The sequence below is a fragment of the Toxotes jaculatrix genome, chromosome 21 (genome assembly GCF_017976425.1).
Source record: "Toxotes jaculatrix isolate fToxJac2 chromosome 21, fToxJac2.pri, whole genome shotgun sequence".
In the NCBI taxonomy this organism is placed as follows: Eukaryota; Metazoa; Chordata; class Actinopteri; family Toxotidae; genus Toxotes; species Toxotes jaculatrix.
Genome location: NC_054414.1, coordinates 15,033,691 through 15,055,559, shown reverse-complemented (window position 1 = coordinate 15,055,559; position 21,869 = coordinate 15,033,691). Strand labels below are relative to the sequence as shown.

Below are 21,869 nucleotides of genomic sequence, written 5' to 3'. Positions count from 1 at the left end.
GTCACTGAAATACTGTTGAAATAATGGTTGTATGTGACTGAGATGTCACCAAAACATTCGCTTCATTATGAGACAAATTTTAGTTTGGTTAACTGGGAGGGCTCTGGCAGCTGTGACATTTGGTGGACAAAGGACATCTTTGTTGAGATTAAACTGGAAACTGGGAGGTGAAAAAACAGAGGCAGCAATAATCGATCTATGAACAAAGGTTCTGGCTGAAAAGATGGAAGTCTGGAGAAATGTTAGTCATTAAATGTGGGTTAACAAGACCCCTGATTGGCTCTGACAGTGCAACAGAATGCTCACACCTACTCCCACTATTACACCTATAGTTTCTATTTCTGCCTGAGTAGAAATTGTTTCTATCGGCCCTCCCACTTAGCATGAGGTCGTCTTGCGCTGTCTTTGTTTTTAAATGTCATCTTACAGCCTGCTTTTACAGAATAGCTTTACTTATCAACTAATACGGTCCTTATATATCAAATTTTTTGGCCTTCTCTTAATTTCTCTCTTTTGTTTTATTCTTTGATTCTAACATTGTGATTTTATTTTCCACATGCATGTGCTATACTCCTTGTAGTAACAGGTATTCTGAATATGCTGAAGAATATGCTTAAAAAACAGGTGTAACTATACATGCTTACATGCAGAAAGACTATGGCTAATATCCACCAAAGTGTAGTACCTGAACATGGCCAGCAGGGCGGCTCCAATGAGGCTGCGGGTGAACTCCTGCAAGTCTGCATCAGTCAGCCTCTGACACTCAGGAACCACTGTGATCCAGCTGGGGGCGGCATGACGCTCCCGGTGCACGCGGCGAACAACGCTCGCCGGGAGACGCTGAAGCAGCCGCATCAGTCGAGACTGCAGGCACGCACGCACACACGCACACACACACACACACACACACACACACACACACACACATTCATCATTAGCCTTATCATCTAAAGACACGTTCACACAGTCTGCCGTAAACAGATATGTGATATCGTTCTTTTCTCCGGCACTTGTGCATTTCATTATTGTGTTGTTGGTGTGAAGAGAGCCAGCCAAGTCCTGAAGGACAGGTTATAAATCAAAGGAGCGTGACAGCAAGCAGCTGAAAACTCATTCGCAACTTGCTCACAGTGGGTGCATGTGTGTGTGTTAGCGAGAGAGAGACTTACCTGCCAGCGACCGTGATTGGAGGGATGGTAGAAGGAGGCAATGCTGTTAAAGAGGCAGGTCAGCTCTTTCTGTGCAGGGTTTCCTGGTCCACCCTGCAGGGATATAAAGTAAGTAGGTAACTGAGCAGCTGCACTAAACCTGTGTATTTTCAAACAATCTTTTTGAAAAAAAAAGTCTGCACCGTGCATACCAGAAGTGCTGTGATCCACAACACCAAGTGTCCAATGTCGTAGGAGTTAGTAAGATACCGCGGTGCCACCATCTGACTGACCCCGACTGGAAGGTTCAGACTGCGCAGGATCCTGGTGAATATCTACACACATACACATGAACACACACACACACACAATGGTCAGTTTCACCTCACACACGAGGCCCAGCAGACCTCAATAAATAACGTTAACAGGCACACTTGTCCACATAACTCTGTTAATGACTCACTGTGGGAATATAAGGTGTCCAGTCCACGTAGCCGATGTTATCATTGGCAAGTCGAGCGAACAGGTTCACTAGGTGCTGTGAGACAACATCACACAAACAATCACTGCGAGTACATTGATTCATTCCCAGAAGTGAAGGTTGTCATTCCAAGAATTAAATTTAGCCACTTCGAAAAAAAAGAGGGACTGTTCAGAAAGAGAGGAAGTGTGCAAAGCCAGGCCGTTCTGGACCAAGAGGCTGGACGAAAGCAGAGCAGAGACACAAATGGAAATTCTTATCTGCAAGTCAAGTGGAAACCAGAACTTAAACACAACATTTCAATCATCATCACCATCATCAAGAAATGTGTGTGTGTCATCACAAATTACTCTGCTCATTTTGAGGAATAAGAAAAGATACAGGATTTATAGCTTGATAAGATGGATTCATGTGTAAAAATCCACCATTTGGCATTGCAGACTTTTGAAGAAATGTGGAAGGTGGAATTTTCATTACTTTTAACTTTGGCTAACTTTGATTTTGCATAAAGACTTTAATTTTAATGTCAGTAAACAGTTTGTAAAACGAGAAGTCACAGTATTTAAAAAAAGAAAATTCCTGAAGAAAAATACTTGGACCCCACAAGTTTAAATGGCTGTTTGAAGGTTAAGACTTGGTGTTATGGTTAGAGTTAGAATTAGGTTTAGGTTAGAGTTAGGGTTAGGCATTTAGTTGTGATGGTTAAGGTTTGAGCAAGGGGCTTGGGCATGCATTATGTCAATGAAGGGTCCCCACGAATAGAGTAAAACAAGGATGTGTATGCATGAGAGTGTGTGTGTGTGTCTCACCCCTTCCCAGCTTGGCTGATTTTGCACTGACATCCAAAGATTCATTAATTCATCAAACCACAACCTGAAAACACACACACACACACAAAAATACCATTATATTCACACCCGCTGATACACACACACACCTGAGGCTGAATTCTCCTCATCTATCTCTAATTCCCCCAAATATGAACTCGCTCCCTCCCCCATATATCCTGGAGGAGAGAGAGAAAAACTGAAATGGAAAAATAGAGTATTAGAGATGATGTATTGTGGAAACTGCGCGGAAACCGCTGATGAAACCAAGAGTAAATCCAGACAAATAGCTTGTGAAAGAGTGGATACACTAAAGAATGCACTGAACGCCGTGAAGGGGCTTGGTGGCTGGAACACAACCATGAAGGGTGCAGAGAAGGAGAGGTGCAAAGGTTTTCCAGGAAAGCAAAATATTATCAAAACAAAGAGAGGGGAAGCACTGCTAACGCAAGAAAAACATTATTTACTGAAGCTCCCAGGTGCCAAGGTGTAAACACTTCTAGAGCCTGTAAATGTGGTTATACATCCATTCTTAAGGCAATGCAACCAAATCACATTATAACAATACTGGGACTTAATAACAAATTTAAAGGTTGAGTTTCCATTACAGGACTAAAAATGCAACATATTCTACCTTTTTCTGTTGGCAGATGTTGTCCTATAAATAAACAAATGGTGGTTTTGCTAAAACTTTATGAACCCTTTGTGTTTGCTCTGGTTCTGACAGGCTGCACTTGGCGTCCAGTCCTGTTTCTAGTTGGCCCACTTACTGGAAGCCCTGGCTGTGTTCCTCTGGGGGCATGATGGTGGGCAGGAACAGCTCCATGTTACTGATGGCCTTCTGCATGACCACGTCAAACACGCACAGAAGGGGGCGCCACTCATCCAGCATCTCCTTGGTAGACGATGCTGGGAAATACCTTGGAAATTTACAAGCGTGCACGCACACACACACACACACGCAGAGCATACAGAGTGAGGACAGACATGAACATAAACAGATGCAGACGAGCAGAGACAGACTGGGGATACAAATGCACACATTGATCTACAGTACACAGCTCAACTGGAGATTAAAGCAGTACATTATCCGGTGCAAAAATTACATGATCACAGAAAATGAGACTTACAGTCTGCAGCTTTTGATCAAAGCCTTCAAAATGTGGTCCACTGAGCTGCAAACAAGCAGAGAGAGGAGGAGTGTGAGTGTGAATGTGTGTTTGTGTGTGTGTGTAGGAACTCTGCTTTAACTACCTGACGAGATCCACATGTCCTCACCAAGGATATAAAAAACCTCCAGCATTCAGGCAGAAACCAACAATTATTTTCATCACGATTTAATCTGTTGGTTACTGTCAAAATGTCAGAAAACAGTTTGTGTAAGCAGTGACATTAAGAAAATTTTGGGTTATAAAACCAGGTACCAGCCAACTTCACACAGCGGGTCACTAAAAAGGTAAAACTGCTCTGCTTACTTGGGGAACCAGATGAGTCCAAGGTGCTCAGTTTTAGAGTAGATGACCCTGTCGTACAGATCATAGAGTGGTCGCCACGGCAACTGTAGGTCATCCCTTGACAGCAGCTCCTTCTTCCTGTTTGAAAAAGCAGTCAATTATCATCTGTAAGGGTCTTGCAGGACTGTAGGCAGGTTCTTTGACATTCAAACATTTAAAAAGAAAAAAAAAAAAATCCAGAATCACAGTAATAATGTTAAACTGGCGTGTGAGACTACACGGTGTCTGAAAGGATCTGTAATCGTGGGAAAATGAGTCACCACCTCACAGGCTGTGCTCAACATGACGACTGCCAACTTCCAGACATGTCTGCAAACACAACACCGTGATTCTTTGTTTTCAGTAAAGCGTTAAGCAGACTAACAGCTGCAGACATTAATAATTTGTACATGCAGACTCAGCTGACTCACAATACAACCGTCCTATAAGGGTTCTTTGTTAAATCACAATTTTTATAGGAGTAAACCCCACAGAATAGTTGAGAGTCCATGCACTGGAGAATATGCACAATTTCCACAGCCCCAGATCCCTCCTGTCTCTTCTTCTCTCATTCATCTAACAGCTATGGAACAGACTCTCATTGGGGAGATCTGAAAAATGAAGGAAAGACGAGACAATCGGGGAACTGATGGTGAAATGCGAGGGATGAAAAAAGAAGAAGCCTATTGAGACCCAATGCGTGATGTTGAGTATCAAATTCATCTCTCAGCTGTGAGACCTGGCACTTAATATACAGTTAGCCCAGATCTTTCTCTTTTCATCTAATGGAAAACACTCAGACAAATGACATCTACGTTAAGATGTTGCTCCGTGATGGATGTGAAAATCATGGAAACAACTGGAGACAAATGGGAGGTGATGAATGTGACTGTCTTGGAGAAAATCTTGCAGTCGCAGGAGAAGTGACAGATCTGATTTGAAAGACAAAAGCATGGAGTTACGAAATAGGTCAGGGCTTAAAAAGCAATAAATGTACTGTTAGGCCAACACACTTTCTTTTTTACTTACTACGAGTGTGTCTGTAGGAGTGAACGCGTGTGTGTAACAAAGTACATTTACACAAGCTAGTTTCATTTCAGATTGAGTTTTTACTTCAAAAAAAAAAAAAAAAAACATTTCAAGCTGATAAAAAATAGCTCCCAATCTGTTTGGCTTGTTACCAGCTCACTCCTTCTCGGATGGTTTCATTTTAAAAGAAATCAATGTATGAAAAAAGGACAAAAAGCTTTGCATAGAATTATTTTGTCTTCTTTCCTACCCTGTTAATCATCTGTCCCGCTGGAAGGCACCTGGCCCTTAAACTTAAAACCTCTGGAATAAACCAAATTCCATCATCTAAAGTGGGTAAAACTGGTTCCACCTTGTCCAGCTGTAACAGTAAAACTCTACTTATGCATCAAGAACAATCTAATCATGTCATATCTAATAACACATCCATGACAAAGGGCCATTTTCTGCACAGAGTACTTTTACTTTTGACGCTTTAATGTACCAAGAAGTATGACTTTGAAGACTATTTGGTATGATTGCCATGCTTTCTGCAACCACTACATGTGCAAGCCACATTGCTGCATTCTGATAATATGACTGAATTACAATTTCCATCATCCCTAGAAAAAAAAAAAACAACCTAAGACATTACGTTTTGCCATTTTTATCCTACTATTAGTAGACGGAAAATTTTAAAATGGAGTTGTTTTTTTTAGTGCACTCTGCTGAATGAATAGCAATCACTATTTATTTTGATTCAGACCCAGATCTGGATGCAGGTGTACATTTCCTATAATTAAAATCGATGCTTCAGAGGATTGCATGGACTTGGTGGAGAGATCCGCTCTCTGAATGCTTTCTCAATTACTCTTATTTTGCTTTCTCAACACAGCAGGTTATTTAAAGTACCAAATGGCAGCGCTCCAAATGGCAGAGAGGTAAGTGAAAAATCCACTTTAACATATCATGTGACTTGAGATCATTATACCGCTTGTAGCGCAGTGATGTTTACCACCAGTGCTGTTCTGTGATCTCAATATACTAAAGGATACCAAAGGGCGAGAGAAGCTGATGCTGGGGTGTCCAGCTTTCTAAGGTCAAAAACTCTCTTTGCTATAAAAATATATCTGACTGTCAGCGCTTGTCATACTGAATATCAGTTTTTCTGTCATGTATTATCAGTTGTATAGTTAGTTTTCTGTGCTGTGCTGCACAGTAACCCCATCCATCCATCCAGCAGCAAGCTACCCAGACATGCTTCTCCCCAGTCACGTCCTCCAGCTCCTCCTGGGGGATCCCAAGGCATTCCCAGGCCAGATGGGATATGTAATCCCTCCAGCATGCTCTGGGTCTGCCCTGGGGTCCACAGGGAGGCAACCAGGATGCATCCTGACGAGATGTCTGAACCACCTCAACTGGCTTCTTTTAATAATGTGAAGACACCACAGTTCTACCAAGCTCCATCCAGATGTCTGAGCTCCTTACCCCTGTCCCTAAGGGCGAGGAGCTCAGATATCACCTATGCATGTGTGTGATGTTTGTATCAAACCCACTTGAGAAGGTGAATGAGAAGCCTGGCGTAGTTCTGCATCATGTGGGGCTCCAGGTTCGGCAGCGTGACCAACTCATAGAGCAGCTTGATGAAGAGTATGTGGTCCTCTTTGCTGAACCTCCGGCCATACAGTTTCAGAAACCTGAGGGTGACAGGTGACCTCGTAGTGAGCAACTGATCACTTCCGGCTTCAAAACCACAGTAAACACACAGCTTCACTGTCTCAACATGATTCCCTCACTAACTACTAGGGGGTGGTTAATCGGTCCAGTTTCCTGATTCGATTACCAATTACTGAGTTTGACAACAGTAACCCAAAATACACCAATTAACGTATTGCACCATTAAAAAAAACACATCCAGCTGTTGAATTACACACAAAGACAGATAACTTCACACGCACACACTCACTTAGGAGCGATGTAAACTGGCCGGTTAAAGCTTTGTCCTCGTCCATGTCACACGCCTCTCGCCTCGCTAGCATAGTAAGCTCACTCGCTGGCTCTGTTACAGGGTGGTTTGCTATGGCTGTTAGTCAACAGCCCCGCCTTGCGGTTACATCCGGTATGACAGCCAGCCGATCTTCGGAAATTTAATAATCGCCTCATAATCGTCCATAACATAATCGCGATTAATCAATAATTCGATTTTACTACTAACCACACTGAATCTGAGTTGATGCCAAGTGGATGAAGGGAATTAAAAGTCCAGTCTTTATTTAAAGTTAAAGAGCAGAACACCCTGACGCCCTGATATCCTTTCGTTTTATTATTCTGATGATTCTTACTTTTGTCTCTTTATTTCCCATTTGATAAAGTGAAAACAGACGTAAAGATCTAGTACCGAATACTTGAGTTGTGCCTTTTTTGATGTTACTGCACTGCACTGCTAGTGATTTAACTCTACAATCATTTGATAGGACGTAGTTTGTGGTTCATTGTGCTGGTTGCACAGTCAGTCTCAGTAATTACCTTAGAGGAATACTACCTAAATGAACTGAGCTCTAATTATGGATTTAACTTTTCGTTACATGGCCTATATCCGGAGGACAACCTTGCTTCAACACTTACGAGAAGAGTTTCCTGGACCAGAAAGCGACCCCGGGCCAAAGCTCTCTAAGAAGGACAGCTCTGGACAGGTTCGCTTTGATCTCTGCCAGCAGCTCGGTGGCCTCCCGGTCCAACCGGTCGGAGTAAGGCAGCAGGCCGTTATAAACGATCTCCTTCTGAGGGATAAACCCAGCCATATCCCCGTCCACAGCCATATCCCACTGATAGTAAAGTCACTTTTCTGCAGTATAGTAAAAGGGAAAAAAACGTTCCTCTTTATTTAATGGATGTTGTGCCTTCTGGGAAGTGCGCCGCCGAAGTTAGTGGTCATAATCCGCTGTGTCCAGCTACTGGGCGGAAGGAGGGTGATCACAGGGGAAAGTATGTCACGTTAATTGAGCTGTGCAAAGCCCTGTGCGCAGAGGGCCGGTTCCGCTCTGACCTGCAGTGTTAGGCACTGCGTCACCTCTCACTTCACACCTCTCAGAGATCCACAGGCTGCATGCATGAGCGCAAGCGTGGGGGTGGGTGAGGGAGTGAGAGGGGGCCGCGGGGTTCGCGCACCGGTCATGACGCACGGCAGGGGGTCGAGAAAAATGACTTGCCCGCAGGTTGCAAGAAAGGGTGCATTACTTTAAGGCCAGGCTGTGATTTCAGTACCACTGAGTGTGATAAAGTGAAGGCTTTGATATATGAAGGCTTTCATGTATGGGCACTAGGTGGTGGAGTGAAAGGGAACCTGGAAGGCAGCATTGGGGACTACAAATCCCAGAGGCCCTGTACGCGTGCGTGCGGCGAGCTAATCTGCAGAATATTAGGATGATCTGATAACTGGATTAATGCACCGCTCCTGTTCTACTGACCTACAGCCCTGTTACTGGGATAAACAAAGAGGTGGGTTTAGTAAACTTCGATCTATCTATCTATCTATGCTTGTATGAAGAGAAGAAGAGAAGCATTTATTTATCTGCAAGCTAAAATGTGCCAATAAACACACAAATTACAGACCCCAAAAACCACTCCAGCTCATGTTATCCATGTCTGTCCTTGCTGTCTTATGGCACTTTTGTCCCCAGCCCTCTCCATTCTTGCGTTCCATGTAAATCCTTTTACTTTAAGCCCATGTAATTCTCTGACCACTACATACTTAGAGCGGTGTGGCAATTGCAGGATATTGTCTGGCCTGCCTGCGCACAACGAGGGCTTAGGGCATAATGCAAAAGCCCTTTAGAGATCTTTGGTCTTGGTTACTTTCAGAGAAATGGGGCAATTGCTGCTACTCCACCGCAGCCTTTTCTTAAGCTGCCTGATTGCATAAAGTGCCCTGTTTCTCAACCTTGCCTGAGTCTCACTAGAGGTCTTCTGGTTGCTTTTGCAGCTTTGACTTCAGCCCAGGATAGCCCTGCAGCCTTCAATCAGTTTCACCTTTCTGAGAGCGTGAGCGGAGTGCCCTCTTTAAAAGTGTTTTCTCTCTAATAAACACAGAGAAACAGACAGACTTTGAGAGAGATCCCAGAACAGAATGTGCCTTCCACAAGGCATATCAGTCCAAGAGTGCTGCCAAGTAATCTCACCCAAGTCTTTACCTTATATATCCCCTCAGACCTTATTACTTTTGGGCTTTTTTCTGACTCGCAGAGCAGTGACAACACCTGCGTTCACTGTCTCCAATGTTGAACCACTTCCAGGAAGAAACATGGTGTCTGTTCCTATTTGTTCTTCGTTGTGATGTTTTTAGGTATTTGGAAACAGAGAATTTGTTGGAACTTTGTGTGTGTGTGTGTGTGTGTGTGTGTGTGTGTGTGTGTGTGTGGTGTGTGTGTGTGTGTGTGTGAATGAGTGTGTTTGTATGGGCACAGGCGCTTGCATGTGTGCACACATCTGTGAGATTCATTATTCCACAAGTGGAGTCTACAGATGGAAAATATGATTCAGGATGATGATGCCTCTTTGACTCAGCAGGGAGAAGACTAAAAGAGAGAGAAAGAGAGAGAGAGGAAAGTGATGAGGAAGAAGAGAGAGAGGAAGGAAAGAGAGATGATGATCCCAATGGAAGTAGATGTTTTTGTATTCCATCAGGTTTCTCGTCTTTATCTCATGATCTTCTGCAGAAATCAAGAAAGTCAGTCCCAAACACACACACACACGCGCGTTCGCACGCGTGCGTGAGAACACACACATCAAGCCTCTCATTTTCCCCAGGGATTCATATTGATGCCAGTTTTCTCACTCCTAAAATATTGGAAAACTCTAACAGCCAATATGAGTGTGTGTGTTCCAATGTGTGAGTGCAGGTTTGTGTGTGAGCCTAAGTTTGGAGGGTGAAGAGTGTAAATGATGTGTCTGGGAAACCTGCATCAAGATGTCAACACACACACACACACACACACACAGTTCCTTCCATCCAGCTGGGTTTCTCGCTGGGAGATATGCAGCCCAGTTCATCGCCAGACAGACGGGTAATATATGGCCCCCGCTCCTGCCTCACACACACACACATACACACACATGCAGAAACACACTCTCAAACAAATACATAACCACATTAGAAATTTCTACAGAACTAACAGAGCTGTCCGCATGTTCTTCACTCAGATTCCTCACTCACCAGCCTCTTCCCTGTTGGAAGCCGTGCCGGTGATCCTCGGTCCGGATGCCAAGGTGAGAAGGAAACAAGGAGACAAGGAAATAAGGAAGAGGAAAAGGAGACAGACATTCCATCTCAGCCCCTGTGGAGCTGCAGCAGGGACGAGCCTACCAGCCGTGATTTCTAATCGTGAAGAAAGGCAGAGCTGCGAGGAGTACGCAGGTATGCAAGGTTAATTCCCTTTTTATCTTCTTCTTCTTTTATCTCCTCTGCAGCAGCCCTGCTTGTATTGCGAGCTAGCAGTATGGTTGCTATATTTCATAATGACTGCATATGTGATTTATGTGTGAACAGGAATGAGTCCACTGAGAGGTTTCTCCTGGCTTTTGATATCCCTCTATGCAGCAGCCGTGTGTGCAGGTACCACACACTGCTCTCCCATGTGCTTTTGTTCATTGACACACCGTCGACCTTCATTCAGATTTATGTACAAATACAGTTTCTCTATATTTTTTTGGTATCATTAATGCAAACCTCGGGGTTATAATCTAGCACAGACCACACACACACTTGTGCCTGCTCTACAGGTGTGGGTGGTGCAAAGGTTGACAACGTGTCGTCAGAAATCTGTCGTCATCCATGTGAGGAACTGTTCGATTTACTCACTGAGATCCAGGGCCTGCGCATTGTGACCAGCAACCTGCTTGAAGACCTGGAGAGAGTAGTAAGACACACAAATACATGCAGATTATATTCAAATGGCATGGGGAAGAAAGTGGATTTTAGAAGAAGAAGTTTTGATTTCTTTAAAAAGAAATGAAACATTTTAATATTTACATTATTCTAAACAATCTGAAACAAGAGCATGTCTAAGTATTCCAGCCTTTTCAGCATGTTTTACAGTGTATGTAATTGGGCTGAGTTTTGTGGCAAATGTGTGTGACAAAACCAACAGAGAGTGGCCCTTCTTCCAGTGCCAATGGAACAAGTAGCAACAATCTTTTTTTTCTGGCAGGAAGCACTGTGGTTTGTGGTAAATGTCCGGGTAATTTTGGAAAAAAAACAGGCAGAAAGAATACCATCAGTGTTAAAATGTTGGCTGCTAATCATCTCACCACTGTTCTGGCCTAATTCAGCAGATCCTTGCGTAAACATACAGGGTAAATCTAGATGCAACAGATGTAAGAAGAAAAACTAAGGTTTTAAGGTTAAGGTTTTGTGTTCTCAGACAAGGGAAAATGAGGAAATGCGTATATCTTTGGCTGAGTTGAGCAACAGCAGCAATAACAACAACAACAACAACAACAACAGCAGCAGCAGCGGCAGCAGCAGAGGTGGTGGCGGCGGCGGCGATGACAATGATCTTGACAGAGACAGAGACGGGGAGGTCTGGTGTGTGCAGGACGGACGAGTGTACGAGCAGGGGGAGGCTTGGGAAGTTGACAGCTGCACCTCCTGTACTTGCCAGGTCTGTGTTGAACAAATCTTCTGTAACTTCAATCTAACATATTAGCAGTGAGGTGAGAGAGAGAGAAAAAGAGTTCAAATCAAAATTCTCCAGTCTACAGCTCTGATGCAGCTTTTAACATTAAAGAAATCGTGTGAAATTTTGGCAAATGTGCTTATCTGCTTTTTTTTTGCCAAGAGGTAGATGAGAAGATCGGTACCGAGTCTCATATCTGTCTGTTGAATATTGAGCTACATGTCCCAGTTTGTTTAGTTATTCATTCATTCTCTGTCTGCCTTTGCCAAGAATCACAAACTTTCTTGCCATTTCAGAACCTGCCACTCACACCTGCGCTGCAGGAACCCCAGCCGTTCCCATCTTTCAGTCGCCTGACTCCCTCCAGCCCACTGACTGACCTGTTCTTCATTCCCCATTTACTTCCAAGCATATATACTGGTCCGTTTCCACCTACACTCAGCTAGATTGTCTATTGTGCTGTCCCAGCTGCATCTTTCCAACCTTACCTCCCTGTTTTTCCTTGCCTGTTATAACCTCCTGCTTGCTTTAATAGCCTGGTTCTCCTGCCTGCCTGTTACTGATAACTGCCCACTCCCTTTCATCACCACCTGTTAATTCTTGCCCGATTTTGTCTGCTAACACCATATAGGCTAAAGTTGAACTGTTTTCAACGTTTTATTGGTATCTCTGAGCTGTGCATTTGATTCCTTCCAATTCGGAGCCGTTACGCTACAGGCAGGAGACCGCATAAAGACAGGAAACAGCTGGTCTGGCTCTATTCAAAGATAAAAACAATCCACCAAATCCAGGAAGTGACTGATCCTGGCCAAGAAATAGTCTGGCTTACCTTCACCTTCTTTAATGTGCATGAAACTTAGAGGTGGTGAGAAGGAGGTGGTTAGCTCAAAGAGACATATACGCATAAAGACTAAAAGCAGGGGGAAACAGCTAGTCTGTCTCTGTGCAAAGGTAAAGCAAATCCACCTACTTGCTAAAGCTAAAGCTATGGATCAAACAAACAAGACATAATCTTGTTTAAGTTTCTAATGTTTTGCCTAAGCTAATGATCTATTGGCTGTAGCTTCTTATATAACAGACACGAGTGATGGCAGTGTTCGGGTCTAACTCTTGACAAGAAAGCAAACACATTTCCCAAAATCTCAAACTATTCCCTTTAAAATGTATTTACCAGTTGGGTTTTTCACTTGTGTCCCATGTGGTTTCGTTTATTTCCAGAGCTGTCTTTGTTAGCCCCTGTCTATGTTTTATGGTGGCTTCATCATCCTCTCTGAGTCTGTTTCTCTTTATAAAATATCATTAGTTTTGTCAAAGATGGCTTGAGGGAGTAACTAAGCCTATGAGTCATGACAACATACCGTTCCTCTGCAGGGACTGGCATCTAGCGAAAACATCTGGCTCAAATCACATAGTTTAATAACAGCTAAATGTATGAACACTGGTCTGTCTCTCCTTTACCTCGTTTAGGATGGAAAGGTAGTGTGTCAGCAGGTGTCTTGCCCTCCTGTATCCTGCATCAATCCATCCTTTATTGATGGAAAGTGCTGCCCTGTCTGTCTCAGTAAGTTTGATTTGCCTGCAATGATGATAAAAATGTTGAAAACATGCGCTAAGATCAAAAAATGTGATAGAAGTGAACCAGCAGTGTATGTGTGCCTATGTAAATAAAGATAATGCAGATGGCTGGTCCCCATGGTCTGAGTGGACCCACTGTTCTGTCACCTGTGGACGTGGAGGGCAGCAAAGGGGCCGATCATGCAATGGCATCATGCCGCCCTGTTCTGGCCCGTCGGTTCAAACCCGCAGCTGCACGCTGGTGAAGTGTGACCGCAAGGGTAAGGCATCACTCTGCACGTATGACCTGTCATGTCTTGATTTTGTTTAATTTTTGTGATTGGTTGAGCATAACCAATCCAAGGGAATTAAATGAATATTTCTCAAAGAGGAGAAATATGCATCTTCGGACAAATGGATTTTAGATTGTAATCATAACTGGAAACATGTTGTGTTAATTCTGGAAGTGTGCACACAGTGTGGAGCTGAAGTGATGGTCTACGTTGAACATGTGCATCTTTCATGTCTAGGGCGTGCTAACGGGAACTGGGGCCTTTGGTCTCCTTGGTCTGCTTGTACAACCACATGTGGAGAAGGAAACATCACACGAGTACGTCTGTGCAACAACCCTCCTCCTCAGAAGGGGGGCAAAGGGTGCTCGGGCAGCTCCAGGGAGACACAACCCTGCAACAACACACTCTGCCCCAGTGAGTACAGGAGCACAAATGCACATACAAACTGCACTGTGGTACTTGTCTGTCTTACAGGTGAATGATATGTTTTTGTGCAGTTGCTGGAGGCTGGACATCCTGGACCGAATGGTCACTGTGCTCACAGACTTGTGGAGGAGGCCTGTCAAGCCGCCAGAGAGAGTGCTTGAACCCTGCACCTCAGAACGGTGGGAAGCATTGTGCTGGAGACGCCATGGACTATGAAGCTTGTAACAAACAACCATGTCCTATAGGTAAACTTAACCATGTCCACCAACCTCAGGCAATCGGTACCACTTAATTGTGCAAACAGATATTTAGAGATATTTATACTCTATAAGTAGGCTAAGCTCCACATCCATGCATAAACCTAATCCTTTATTGTTTCAAAACAATAAAGGATTATAAACAATGTCCTAGACTGTTTCTTCTGCCTTTATTCAATTACTGAGGTTTTGGACAGAATACATGATTCAGACATGAACTTCCATTGACCCAGTGTTTGCTTTGTGACTCTTTGTAAAAATAACTCATTGCCTTCATTTTTTATGCACATGTGCATTTTTTCAGACACGTGTTTGCTGTCAAATCCATGTTTTCCTGGAGTGAAATGCACATCACACAGTGATGGATCATGGGAATGTGGACGCTGTCCTTTGGGTTTATATGGCAATGGCACTCACTGTGAAGATGAAAATGAGGTAATAACCATGCAGGTTAAAACTAGGAAGTGACAGTCTCTCATGGGGACAGGCACAGGTTCAGATTACAGGACATCAGGCCGATAATGGCCCAGTGAGATGTGGAGCATTGGAAACTACAAGAAGTTCCTCTTGTACACAACAGCCGTAACACAGTTGTACAAACAGTTCATGTTTGATATTCTGAACTCGGTTAACCGCTCTATCTCTTCAGTGTGAAGTGGAAGGTGTGTGTGTTACAGAGTGTGTAAACACAGACCCCGGGTTCTACTGTCTGCCTTGTCCTCCTCGCTATAAAGGAACACAGCCATATGGCCTTGGACTGCAGGAAGCCCAGAGAATCAGGCAGGCATGTGTTTTACTCTTTCAGCCTTATTTCTTTGTTGTTGTTTGTTTGAACTACTTTCTTTGCTTTGAACTACTACCATGAGCCACTTTTGTATTCTCAAATGCTTGATTTTGTTGTAGGTGTGTGAACCATACAATCCCTGCAAAGACAACACACACACCTGCCACAAATATGCTGAATGTGTGTACCTGGGCCTGGCATCTGAGGTCTTGTACAAGTGTATTTGTGCTGTTGGGTTTGCGGGTGATGGCTTTTCGTGTGGTGAAGACTCTGATCTGGATGGCTGGCCCAACAACAGATTGCCCTGCAAGCAAAATGCGACCTATCACTGTCAAAAGGTAATTTAAAAAAAATAGACCAGCACGAAAACATTTAAGAGCTGTGGGTGTGATTCCGCTAAACTTTAGTTGTGATTGGCTACAGGATAATTGCCCCATGCTACCAAACTCTGGACAGGAAGACCTGGACAAGGACGGACAGGGAGACGCCTGTGATCCTGATGATGACAATGATGACATCATGGATGAGAGGGTAGGATTGTGGTTGAGATTAACTTGAGGATATCATGTCTGAAACCAGGTCTATATTCACATCCCCTCTGTGTGTGTGTATGTGTGTGTGCACGAATGTGTGGTTGTTTGGCCTAGGACAACTGCCCGCTGGTGTACAACCCTCGACAGTTTGACTCTGACAGAGACGGGGTCGGGGACCGCTGTGACAACTGTCCATTTGATAGCAACCCACTGCAGACAGACACTGATGACAACGGAGAGGGAGACGCCTGCAGCATTGACATAGATGGAGATGGTAGGAGCAACTCTCCAAACCATGCCTGGAACATGTTACATACTTATAGCTACTTATCTGTGTGTGTTCCCCTTCCAGAGGTTCTGAATGACCGTGACAACTGTCCCTTAGTCTACAACACTGACCAGAGGGACACGGACCTGGACGGTGTTGGAGACCAGTGTGACAACTGTCCCCTTCTACACAACCCACTGCAGGTTCCTGAAAACACACACAAATAAAAACACACAGTGCCTGAAAGTGCACGTGTATCTATGTGCATGTGCTGAAGAAACTACAGTTTCCTCACAGAACATCTGGTCTGCAGTGCACATTTAAACACAGCGATCCAATAAAGTTGTTCTAATAATTTATTAGTGGCAATTAATCGGGGTTGGATGGGTGATTAATTTTTATACATGAAGAGGAAGTATTACAAGAACATCTTGGAAGTCTATGCAAGGAGTGGATGTGCTGCTTAACAGAAAACTAAGCATGAAGACTTGTGATTTAACACTCTTTAAATGTATACAGTATGTTGCATGTGTCTGTCTGTGTGTGTCTGCAGCTTGACTCTGACAGTGACCTGGTGGGGGACATGTGCGATGATAACGACGACATTGATGAGGACGGCCACCAAAACTCTCTTGACAACTGTCCCTACATTGCCAACAGCAACCAGGCTGACCATGATAAGGACGGGAAGGGAGATGCCTGTGACCACGACGATGACAATGATGGTGTCCCTGACGACCGGGACAACTGCAGACTGGTGCCCAACAGGGACCAACTGGACTCTGATGGTCAGTGCCGTTCCGTTTTTCTCAAACACCAAACAAAAACAAATAAAAAGGTGTAATTTCCTAGAAATTCAAACCTAGTCTACTGAAACTCAACAGAACTGAGACTCTCTCTGATATCATAATACAGATGTGAACAAATGATGATTAATTTTTTATCACATGGGGAAATGTTTTGTACAATTTATGATAAATGGATTTTGCAGTCGTGCAGTAAAATCCTACAACTGTCAGTCTGATTAGTTTCCAGTGGTCCAGGTCATCTTACTGTTGGACATCAACATAAAGCGTTTTATGGCTCTCTGTAGAGTGATTAATCATACTTAAAAGATTGTTTAATCTATCCACCATCATACAGGCCTTTCTTACCACGTTTGCACGTTATCCTGTCCAGTCCTATTTGTCCCCCTCTTGGCAAAAATATAATAGAGAGTCACATCATTATCCTCTATCTCTTTATTCCTCCCTCTTTCTCAGGTGATGGCAGTGGAGAAGCTTGTTTTGATGACTTTGACAATGACAGTATTCCAGATGCGCTGGATCCCTGTCCACTGAACCAGGATATTGGGTCTACAGATTTCAGGAAGTTTCAGGTTGTTTTGTTGGACCCTAAAGGCACAACACAGTCTGATCCCCTCTGGGTGATCCGCAGCCAAGGTACAGAGTTGCTGCAGACGGCCAACTCGGACCCTGGCATCGCTTTAGGTCAGATTGTCCGTAACTCCAGAAAAGATCAAAACTGATTCCAAATATCATGAAAATTGTTGTTGGAGTCTAAAAAACACAAATGTCCCCTTGGTTTAAACAGGATATGACAAATTTAGTGCAGTAGACTTCAGTGTGACGTTTTATGTGAACACCAACCGAGATGATGACTACGCAGGCATTGTGTTCGCCTACCAGTCAAGTCAGCGCTTCTATGTTGTCATGTGGAAACAGGTGAGGCTTGAATGCTGACTTAAACACTGATCATAACTTCTATCGGCTTCAACGATAGTAGTAAACATTTTGTGTAAATTGCCCTTTAAAACCTTTGATTTCGGTGTTCAATCAAAACTTATATCAATGTTTAAACATCTCTTTGACCAAAACATCCTTTGTATTTCTTTGTATTACAAAATTACAGTTCTCACTAGCAAAAAGTGGGAAAGTACATAAAAGAAAAGAAGTGGTTTGACTTCTGAGCATCTTTTTGTGCTCAGTGACGGATCTTAGCAGCCTACTGCTGTACATACGTCAACTTAATCTTCACACTCTTTGATCCTCCACGTTCTTTCTTTTTCATTGAGAGCAGGTGTCTCAGGCCTACTGGGAGAAAAGGCCGTCCAAAGCTTTCGGCACAGCGGGCGTCTCCATCAAACTGGTCAACTCCACCACAGGACCAGGGGAGTATCTACGCAACGCCCTCTGGCACACCGGAAATACCAGACACCAGGCATGAACCAGTTAGATTTAGACGTCTCTTTGTTAGGCTGACACAGTAAAGATCAGATACTTCAGCACAAAATCCTGACCCACCCTGATGTCTGCGTGTTTCTGTTTCAGGTCAAAACATTGTGGCATGACCCCAATAATATTGGCTGGAAGGACTACACAGCCTACCGCATGCACCTTATCCACAGACCCAAGACTGGGTTCATCAGGTACAAAGACAGTCAGCATGCCCAGTAACTTCGTCATGTGAGGTGTTATTTTTTTTTAACACTGGTTGATCAGCAGTGGTTAGATTTATTCAAGCAAGATTCCTGAATGAGACTGACCCCAGAATTATCCAGCTGGTGTGAGGAAATTACTCTTTCCGTCTGTTTTCTCACTTTTGTCTGGAAATACTGGCTCTGTTAAATCGTTATAGATATTTCTATAGGCGAGAACAGTAATAAACAAGACAACTAATATGTGAACCTGTGCATGTTTTGAGTTAAAGCACTCGTTGCTTGACTGGTTTTCCTCTTTGAAGCCTGTATTTATATTTTCATGTTGCCCTGTCATAAACCACAGCTGGATTAGGATCATGGAATTCAACCAACTCTAGAAGTTCAGACAATAAAGATTTGTGGGCTTCCTCTGGGGAGCAACAGATCTTTCCTAATGGAAATACCTCTACATTAGCAGTGACCTTTAACTTTTAATTTACAGTTAAAGCATTTAATAGTAATACCAGTGCCAATATTTTAGCCAGTTTACTACGTCACATTTACATTTTCTGAAACATGCTGTATTGTTTTAAAATTTTGAATGAATGTGTCTTTCCACTTCATTTTCAAGCAGCCACTGGTTCCCATTCATTTCTGTGTACTATTAAAAACAACTCATAGTGACTTCAGATTTGCTTGGGATTGGTGAACATCGTGTATAATTATTGCGAGTGTAACGTTGCTGATGCACAGAAATGCGGTGCACCGCTAACAACATATGAAATTATATTACTGCAATAACAATACAAGCAGACGGGAGGCTTAGTGGAGATCATCATCTTAAGACAGGTTTTATCATAAATGTCTGAAAGTGGATTTTTATAATTTAATGAACAAAAACAAATTGTATCAACGCAAGAAAATTCTAAACTCTGAGACACTAAATCACACCTAAAAACCATCTGCAACACTGTAAAGTAAAAGGGATTTGAAAAAAATGGGTAAAAACATGCAAAAAACAGTTGCATTTGACTTTAAATCACACTTTTGGGGCTCAGTCAATAACAGTTCAGTTCATGTAGGTTTTAGTGGAGCAACAATCGGCTGAATAACTTCTTAAATCTGTGAAAATCACATTCAGTGTCACCCTTGAAGGAATAATTCACCCTCAGAGGTTCTTATACTCGAGGATATCATCAATCTCCAAGAGTTATTTTATGATAACAGTGTAATTCACTTTCTTTGTTGTACCCAGTTCTCCTCAACCTGCCACATCTACTTGTACTTAGTTGTACTTCTCACTAATAGACTTTCAAAAAAACCTCCAGGCAACAAGTTTTCTGTGCTTTGTGCCGTTTATCTGCAGGTGGAGAGAACCACATCATAGTGATGTTTTTAAGCTGAGAAAAAGTGAGGGGAATGAGAACAAAGCTGTTATGTGCCAAGCCCAGTTGTTCAAACTATAAAAATACTTTTAAAAGGAGGCTATCTTTGAGGATGCAAGCTCTGGTTATGCTGCATTCTGGGTACTGAACAGCTGGATTGTGAGATGTCTGTACGACCGCATGCTTACTGAATGTGAGTCTGTAAAGAAGCTCCTGCTCTTTGATTGTGAAGGACAGATACACATTGACAATTTGGATGGCTGCTATGAAGCTCAATTATAACTGCTTTAAATATGTCTCCATTTGACGTCATGTCCTCAGTATTATCCACTGGAATAAATGGCAAGAATGGGAAATACACAACCAAACAACAGACTTGACCCAGAAATAGTGTGCACTTGAGTGATGGAAGAAGTATTCAGGTCCTATATTTGAGTAAAAGTAGATATACTGAAATATAAAATATACTACATTACAAGTAAAAGTCCTTCACTCAGTTTTTTTGTTAGTGTTGTACTGACTGTGTCATGTTGCCTTTGCAGGGTGGTGGTCTATGAGGGCAGGGAGATTTTAGCCGACTCGGGGGCCGTGTACGACCACACCTTGGCTGGAGGCAGACTGGGACTGTTTGTCTTCTCTCAGGAACACGTCCTCTTCTCAGACCTCAAATATGAGTGCAGAGGTGAGACATTGTGGTTGTGCTGGAGCTTGTTTAAACTGCTTTATATGCAGTTAGGTTGTTTAAAGCAGTGCTCCTCCACCTATCGGTCGGGCCCCTCCAGCGGGTCACAGTATAAATCTGAGGGGTGATGAGATGATTAATGGGAGAGGAAAGAAAAAAAAAGAGCTCTGCTTCACAAATCTGTATTTATCTTTTGGGTTTTTATCCAGTCTTTCTTTTTTTCATGAAATATTAGATGATTTATCCTACTTTAGCCTGGAACAATTACTGAAGCGAAACCATCTGAGAACTTTAGAGGGGAAACAACTCATACATCTGAAACATGACAAGCCTAAGCCAGTGAAGCTGGGAACAGCCGATTTATCTTTTTTTACACTGCACTGTATTTTGCAAGCTCATCTAATGTTTTTCTGTCATGTTTTTGTTTATTGTAAAATCTTAGTCAAAATGTATAGGATTAAAAATGACAGTATTCACCTCAGTACAGTACTTGAGTAAATGTAATTTGTCGTAACTTTCCTCCCCTGCTCTGTCCTCCAGCATTTGCAAATCCATTCCTCTCATAAAAGGTGTTTTTCTGATGACCACATCTGTAATCTGTTTTTCTTTATTATTTCCTCAGATAACTGAATTATTTTTGCTGGGATCTTCAGGAAACTCTACAACAAGAGATGCACCAGAGATGCACAGTAATTTCAGAAAATCTAAATACAACTGAGAGAGAGAGAGGATGCACCAAGACCCAGGCCTTTATCCAGCTAAGACTATCAATTAGTGACCATCATCTATCAGCTTTTTATGCTACATTATTGATTTCAGACTGTCTCATTCGCTGTATGTTACTGTAGGACTCTGACAGCATCTCTAATGACAGCAACTTCTTATTGCTTTTCATTTGCGCTTTCCTAATGGTTGTAAATAATTATTTATTGCCAGATGCCAAACATGAAAGGGAGAGATGTGTGGATAAACTGAAGATGAATTCAGCAGAGCAGATGTCTGGTGGTAACTTATCAATAAAAGACGTTTTTTTTCCAATTGTCTTTTTCTTTCTATTCTTTATCTGATGACGCCAGCACAGCAACAAAATAAGATTGTGGAAACGTGGTCTCCAGCGCCTTCTAGTGGTAAAAGTAATAATTACAAATGATGAATAGGGAAGAAGAAACTGAGCACAGTTATTTAGGGTCGGTAAAGTCAGTGGTCAAAGAATTATTCAAATAATTTTCTCGTGTAAAAATACTCTATGTTCAAAATATTCTACCAAAAGAAATGTTAATAAGAATTTGATTGTTATTAAAAAAATAATACTAGATTAATGATTAAACATCCTGAAAGAACTAAACAAAGAATTGATGTCCCTCCTAATACACGGAAATATACAGCCAACATTTCCTAAAAATAATTACAGCCATGCTTTTCATTTAGATATACTTGTGAGTGGTGTTATTTCTCTGTATCTTTAAATCGTTTACAGTGTCTGTTTTGTGTACCGTAAAATTCCTGCAAAATTGTTTTTACAATATAAATCTGTGTCCTCAAAGAAACCTGACCTTGTGTTTCAAAGAAAAATAAATCTCTTGTAATAACTCAAAACACCAAACCAGTTGAACCGGTCGGAGAGTGAAGTGCAGCAA

General features: G+C 42.6%; 2 protein-coding genes and 1 long non-coding RNA gene across 6 annotated transcripts in view; 2 read left to right on the top strand and 1 right to left on the bottom strand.

The window, feature by feature from the left end:
- The window catches only part of LOC121175530 (proteasome activator complex subunit 4B-like), a 30,178-nt gene extending 21,434 nt beyond the window's left edge, over nucleotides 1-8,744 (bottom strand). Inside the window, exons 1-10 of the mRNA XM_041029316.1 lie at nucleotides 7,583-8,744; nucleotides 6,514-6,654; nucleotides 3,932-4,048; nucleotides 3,587-3,631; nucleotides 3,227-3,376; nucleotides 2,439-2,502; nucleotides 1,612-1,686; nucleotides 1,361-1,483; nucleotides 1,170-1,262; nucleotides 686-864 (exon numbers count right to left, since the gene is read on the bottom strand). Coding sequence (XP_040885250.1) covers nucleotides 686-864; nucleotides 1,170-1,262; nucleotides 1,361-1,483; nucleotides 1,612-1,686; nucleotides 2,439-2,502; nucleotides 3,227-3,376; nucleotides 3,587-3,631; nucleotides 3,932-4,048; nucleotides 6,514-6,654; nucleotides 7,583-7,776 — 1,181 coding nt within the window. The 5' untranslated portion in view covers nucleotides 7,777-8,744. The remainder of the gene's footprint in view (nucleotides 1-685; nucleotides 865-1,169; nucleotides 1,263-1,360; nucleotides 1,484-1,611; nucleotides 1,687-2,438; nucleotides 2,503-3,226; nucleotides 3,377-3,586; nucleotides 3,632-3,931; nucleotides 4,049-6,513; nucleotides 6,655-7,582) is intronic.
- On the top strand, nucleotides 1,337-6,516 carry LOC121175531. The gene is made up of 3 exons (XR_005892730.1): nucleotides 1,337-1,475; nucleotides 5,853-5,898; nucleotides 6,008-6,516. It is a non-coding gene; the product is annotated as an uncharacterized LOC121175531 (long non-coding RNA).
- Nucleotides 8,745-8,871: 127 nt separating the features above from the next.
- Nucleotides 8,872-21,249, top strand: LOC121175526 (thrombospondin-2-like). Of its 4 annotated transcripts, XM_041029312.1 has the most exons (22): nucleotides 8,872-10,020; nucleotides 10,157-10,379; nucleotides 10,503-10,568; nucleotides 10,736-10,872; nucleotides 11,377-11,616; nucleotides 13,099-13,192; nucleotides 13,302-13,466; nucleotides 13,716-13,892; nucleotides 13,976-14,149; nucleotides 14,466-14,596; nucleotides 14,811-14,945; nucleotides 15,065-15,283; nucleotides 15,369-15,476; nucleotides 15,593-15,752; nucleotides 15,831-15,949; nucleotides 16,300-16,534; nucleotides 17,009-17,236; nucleotides 17,340-17,470; nucleotides 17,826-17,966; nucleotides 18,077-18,174; nucleotides 20,093-20,232; nucleotides 20,855-21,249. In XM_041029312.1, the coding sequence occupies exons 1-22, from the start codon at nucleotides 9,991-9,993 to the stop codon at nucleotides 20,860-20,862; spliced, it is 3,159 nt and encodes a 1,052-aa protein (XP_040885246.1). In that variant the 5' UTR covers nucleotides 8,872-9,990; the 3' UTR covers nucleotides 20,863-21,249. The 4 variants fall into 4 exon arrangements, with proteins under 4 accessions (XP_040885246.1, XP_040885244.1, XP_040885245.1 ...); XM_041029310.1 differs by having other exon boundaries at nucleotides 8,872-10,370; XM_041029311.1 differs by having other exon boundaries at nucleotides 8,872-10,379; nucleotides 17,009-17,188.
- Nucleotides 21,250-21,869: the final 620 nt, after the last annotated feature.